This window comes from Cibotium barometz, chromosome 36 (assembly GCF_041138505.1).
Source record: "Cibotium barometz isolate CiBa-2024 chromosome 36, ASM4113850v1, whole genome shotgun sequence".
Taxonomy (NCBI): Eukaryota; Viridiplantae; Streptophyta; class Polypodiopsida; order Cyatheales; family Cibotiaceae; genus Cibotium; species Cibotium barometz.
The window spans coordinates 3,582,501-3,588,148 of record NC_141081.1 but is presented as its reverse complement, the minus strand read 5'-3'; the positions used below and the strand labels follow the sequence as shown (position 1 = coordinate 3,588,148).

Sequence of the window (5,648 nt, the reverse complement as noted above, 5' to 3'; positions counted from 1 at the left end):
ATCAACCTCCACCCCCCAGCCCCTCTCACCTAAGCACCAGCACCCGCACCCCCACCCCCATTTGGTACCTTAACACTACCCCTATTCCCTCCCCAATCATCTTCCCCCATTAATTTTCCTACCCCACCTCCCTCACCTCCCTCTTTGTCCTTGAATTTGGGAATGTACACAACATTCCGCGATATCCCTTCAACCTCAGCAAAGCCCCCACCACTACTTGATGCTAGCCTCGCCACAATAGCCTCTTCATCGCCTACCCCTCCACCCTCATCATTGACTGATCACCCCTACCACCCAACCCTGGAAGAAGGTGAAATTTCATCACCGCCACTGCTCGAGTGTGAGGAAATTGACCCTCCGCTCAATCCACGCAACTGGCGGGACCCTCTCGATAGAACGGAGTTTGAGCAAGCAATCCAAATCTTACTCGGTCAACAGATCCAGGCAACGCCGATACGACATCAACGTCCTGCATCCGTAGATTGAGGCTAAGCATCGAACATGGGGGCGAGAGCACTCCCTGGACAGCGCAGAGGATACCATCGGCCACTCGTCGCTCGCCGCTGCTCGCCCCATAACTTTTGATCTCATGGGCGAGCAGCTGGCCTGGAGGTGACCCTTTTTGCTCAAGCCATTCATTTGGGAGACATATTGCAAGACGTCATGACCCCTTCGCATAAACCCAAAGTACCTACCAATCCGCAAACGGTGGGCATGGAACCTCTTCCACAAGGAGCAGTAAAAGAACCCAAAGCTATAGTTCAACTTTCCATGGTTTGCTCCTCCGATGGCGCAGTAGCCCGGCACAGAGGAATCCATGATCAAGCGCTTCCATGAGTTCATAAAAAGATATGATCAGGTCCCAGATCTAGTCGTGAAGCAACGATCAGATTCTTCAACTTGATCATCACGCTGCTAGAGGCCTTCCTTGACTGAGACCACTACCACGAAGGCACGTAGGGCTTAGCTTTCGACGTAAACAAAGGGCCGACACTCAAATAAATTTTTGGCTCCATAAACGGATCAGGTGGCTGTCGGCTTGGCGCCTCCAGACGTTCAAAGACATGATGGAGACTATATTTTGGACAAGCTATAAATTTTGCAAGTATTGGTACCTTCCAGCTATAAATTTATAGGTATTTTTTAAAATTTGAAGGTGAGATTACACTAAACCTGGGTTTTTTTCGAGCATTGACTTACATGTGGAGAAGACTTAGAGTAGATTTCTTTTTCTTTGTATGTGTGTGTGTTTGTTTTCTTCTTTTACATGTTTCTTTGGGGGGGTGAGTGTGTGCATCTAGGGCTCCGGATTAGAGCGAGGCGCCCCTTGATTTTTATTTATTTTTTAAATGTCCGTAAAAAATTATACTAAAATAATAAAAAACTTGCTACCAATTTCCAAACCCGAAATTCGAGGCCGCGAAATCGTGCCAGCACTTACTGTGCCAGCTTTCCCCGTCCACGTGGAACCACCACCTTGTGTGTGTGAGAGAGAGTCTACAGTCTACCTAGGTTGCCCTACACTACCCGGCTTAGGTTTCATCATTATCATCATCTTCTTCTTCACCTAAACCAGACAAAGCGAATATATCACTGCAGAACCGCAGTCTGTTGCTAGCCCTCAGCACCACTTCTCTATCTTGCCCCCCAAAGTTAAGGAGCTCCCAAAATGCCTGAGGGAACCGTGGAGGTGGAGCTTATCAAAGGCCATACCCTCAAGGACGTCGAAGTTTTCGGTCAGCACTCACTTTTAGCTCTGCGCTTGTCTAATATTACTGCTTCCTTGTAGACCCAAATACCACTGCTTCCATGTAAACCCTAATCTTGGCATTCTTTTTATCTGGAGTGCTGCATCCATGCCATGCTTCCGCATCTTAGAGTTTTATTAGATGGATGCAACGTCAGGGTTTAATGTGATGTAACAGGAGAGTCTGGACTCTGCGTAGAGGCGTTTTCATTAGGTGCAAAACTGTCAGATTTGCTAATGTCTTGGCTTCTTGTTGAATTTTCTCTATGCGGGTCTGCTGCTGTGTCGCCCAGAAATTAATCTGAAACTTATATCTTCTGCTATTGGTCTGACATGTCTAAATCTGCGTTGCAACTCCCAACGTGTTGCTAATGTATGGCCAGAATTTAGTTTTCCTCGATGGGTGACCGTGACGATTAGGGTTTTTCATGTTTTTTCTTTCAGGAAAGTCTGATCCATATGCCACCCTCACCATCGGAGGCCAGAAGCATAGGAGTAAGACAATCCATGGTAAGCTTATTATTTCCTGTCTCTTTGACATGTTCTGTTTTAAGAATCTAAGATACTTCTTCTTGTGTTTGTGCATCCTTCCATCCAGTGTGTATATTTCAAAGCATATAATCGATTTACTGTATGGGCATATCTGCGTGTGTATGTATGTGAACTAACAGTATGGCCATATGTCCATATGCACACAATTAATCAAGAAAATGTGTCAATGGAGCAAAGGTACCTTGTGTCAGTGATCAGATGGTACTGGAATTGCTTTGGATGTGGGTCGCAAACATGCCAAATGGGAGAACTGTCTACTTATTGGTGTCTTTTCTGTCACATGTGATAAGATTGTATGTTTGGACAATACAACAATCCAGTTGACCTGTCATAAGATTAGGTTCAGTTTTTATGCCAGTTTATGCATGAACTTTATGAAACCCTGGCTATCATTGAGTTAATACTTTTCTTTGTTACTCTGCACAATTTTGTTTCACTATCAGATGGAGGGAGTAACCCGGTTTGGAATGAGAGCTTTCTGATTGAAATTCCAGATGGGCCACATGAGCTCGACATTGCTGTGTATGATCAGGAGAGGCATGGTGCAGATGAGGCCATGGGATCTGTAAAGTAATAGGCCTTTACCTTTGTTGCTGTATTGCTGTTCATATAATTTTACTGATTTCATGGCACATTTAAACTTTGGTAGCTTGTAAGTGTTCCCTTTTGGCAATTTACAGCATTCCTTTGTTCAAGGTATTTGCCGAGAGGCAAATCACCCCCTCAAAATACAAGGTTCAACGCCCTAATGGGAAGTTTGAAGGGGAGCTTGAGGTGGGCCTTAAGTTTTTCCCTAAGGTTAGTAGTCCCAATGTCGCTCTTTCTTTTGCAGTAAGAAGATGGTTGATCAGCTCCAGGTAATGTTGGTGCCAGGGCACTTTCGAGACCATTTTGCTTTTCAATTGGATTCAAGCTTTTATTTTTTACTTCTATTTCTATAGAAATGCTCTTCTCATGGCTTCTTTGTGTGTGTGTGTGTGTGTTGCTACTGCTTCATGCAGGTTCATCATGGTGTCTTAGAGGTCCATCTTGTGGAAGCCCATGGGTTGTTGGACTCAGATACATTTGGTGAGGCCAGGAATGCGTCTGTTTCGTCAAGCCCTCATAACCAGTTGTAATGGTCCCTCTGAAGGCTTTACAACCATTTGATTTCTCTTGCAATTTGCGTGTTTGTGAGATCAGGAAAGTCCGACCCCTATGCCGTTATCTACTGCCACACAGAAGTTCAAAAAAGCCGCGTTATACGGTGTATGTAAAGCTCTTAACTGACATGTTTTGAGGTAGGATGTTTGAATTCATCAGTTGAAGGAGGTGGCAGGTCTTTGACATTCCACATGTTTGGCTCAAATGCAGCAAGCACTGACCCAGTTTGGGATGAGCACTTTAGTTTCCAGGTGGATAATGAGGTGACTGAGCTGCTTATTAAGCTCTTTGATAAAGATGATATGAAGGCTGACGACCCATTGGGAAATGTTGTGTGAGTATCATCCAGCACTTATCCTGCCATATGATAATTTTATGCGAGTATCTAGCAGAAATGCTGCAATATGATAAAGAAGAGTTCTTCCAGCCATTCTATGTGAGCAAGTTCTCATTTTGCTTGCATGGTTTTTATTGGGTGTGCGGACAGGGTTCCTTTGCACAAAGTCTTTGCAGGAGGTCATGTGCCACCAACAAAATACAAGGTGCTAGGTGCCAAAGGACAGCCACAGGGCGAAGTTAGTGTTGCCCTCAAGTTCTCACCGACGGTAATCATCCTTTGTGTCACTGTAGTAGACATGTCTTCTTTTATGCCCCACCATCATTCCTTTGCTTGGGGTTTTATACCCTGATTGTTATTGGTGTATTCTTCTTGGCAGGCTTGATTCACTTCGGCTGTGAGAGGACCTTGATTTATTTGTGTCAAAGCATATCATTATGTAGTTTTTTTACTTCATTCTGGGTGTTAATGTAAGAGTGAATTGTCTCAAGATATTTTGGGGTTTGACAGTACTCACTGTGTTAATGAGAAGCGGGAAAGCTGTGTTTTCCTGTCTAGATTGAGGCTTATGCAATCTGTTTTAACTTGAGCATTGTTGACTCTAATAAAGTTTTACAAGAGTGTTCTAAATCTTGAAGTATTTCTCTCTTAGCTGTGGCTCGTACTAATAAATTGAAACAAAAACCCACCTCACATCTTATTTTATTTGCTACGATGTGCTAAACATTGCAGTCATGGATTTATATTGCAGCCGAGAGAGAGAGAGAGAGAGAGAGAGAGAGAGAGAGAGAACCTGGCCAAGGATTAGCCTCGGCTGTATTTAGAGGAATGAATTTTCATGCATTTTAGTCATAAAGTAACATTTAGTCCACATTATCATGCTGAACCGCCAGAAGATTCCAGATTCCTCTCTAGTAGGTAGTAGGTCTTTCCCATGAGATTGCCTAGGAGGCCCTAGAAAGAGGTGATGCTCCTCTCGAGCATCTAGATAGAGAGAGAAAGCAGGCCTGCTCACAAAGTCGATGTGCCAGCAATGATCTTCATGCGGGAGCCTTCCCCTGCTGCATGTCAAAGCAACAGAGGGCAGCGTCTCTCAAGCCCAGCAAATGTGTGAGCTAGCTTCCTGCGAAGGCGTATCCCTCCTATGCGTGCAAGATAATTTTCTCATGCCAGAAAAATAGAGAGAGAGAGAGAGAGCTGCCCTTCAACATTATTCCCTGAATTGACAAGAGAGTAGCGTGAGGTGATGTATTGAGTAAGCTAGCTTGCATATTTGTCAATGTTGGGTGACTAAAATATATGTGCGACGGAGGCGGCCTACAATTGCCAGTATATTTGATCATAGTTCCTTTGGGTGTTGTTACCATTTGGTTCATCTCTATTTCTGGAGCCACTTCTATGGGACTATCACTCCATAGAGTGGTTGTACCAGTTGCTTTCCAACATCTATTGTTGTTAGCCTTGAATATTTGTCAGGTATTTATCTTTGTATTCTTAGATTTAATAATTGTTAAAATTCAATGTTGTCTATACAAGTCTTGTCAGGCAAAATATCACCCCTTGTAGCCTTCATTAATAAGGCCATCAGGATGGTGATTTCTTCCCATGGTTACTTTGATCGTGCTCACATTTTGGAGGAGCCAATAAAGGTTATTTGGGGCATGAGGAAAACTGGGAGCAAAGCTGATGCAAGAGCACCAGGTATTACACTCTCCGCGGTGTTTCACTTTGCCAGGCGTTAGTACGGGCGTGCCTGTTTTGGTGCACGGTCCCGGAAGACCAGTGACGGTAAGTGTTCACCCAATGAAGGTGGGAGATTACTTTTGTGACTTTGTTTACTCCGACAATTGATTCTTTACCGACAACATC

At 44.1% G+C, this 5,648-nt stretch overlaps 1 protein-coding gene across 1 annotated transcript; it reads left to right on the top strand.

The window, feature by feature from the left end:
- Window positions 1-1,478: 1,478 nt before the first annotated feature.
- Window positions 1,479-4,409, top strand: LOC147617412 (uncharacterized). The gene is made up of 9 exons (XM_086775667.1): window positions 1,479-1,736; window positions 2,192-2,257; window positions 2,743-2,869; window positions 2,980-3,097; window positions 3,301-3,367; window positions 3,482-3,547; window positions 3,653-3,776; window positions 3,930-4,047; window positions 4,159-4,409. Exons 1-9 carry the CDS (start codon window positions 1,670-1,672, stop codon window positions 4,162-4,164), a joined length of 759 nt encoding a protein of 252 aa, XP_086631793.1. The 5' UTR covers window positions 1,479-1,669; the 3' UTR covers window positions 4,165-4,409.
- Window positions 4,410-5,648: the final 1,239 nt, after the last annotated feature.

Bases quoted from the DNA above. Each gene is read 5' to 3' on its own strand.
- LOC147617412 (XM_086775667.1), top strand. From the start codon at position 1,670: ATGCCTGAGGGAACCGTGGAGGTGGAGCTTATCAAAGGCCATACCCTC. The intron at 3,368-3,481 runs GTGAGGCCAGGA...TTGTGAGATCAG, and splicing joins GTTGGACTCAGATACATTTG to GAAAGTCCGACCCCTATGCC. The intron at 3,548-3,652 runs GTATGTAAAGCT...GCTCAAATGCAG, and splicing joins AAAAAGCCGCGTTATACGGT to CAAGCACTGACCCAGTTTGG.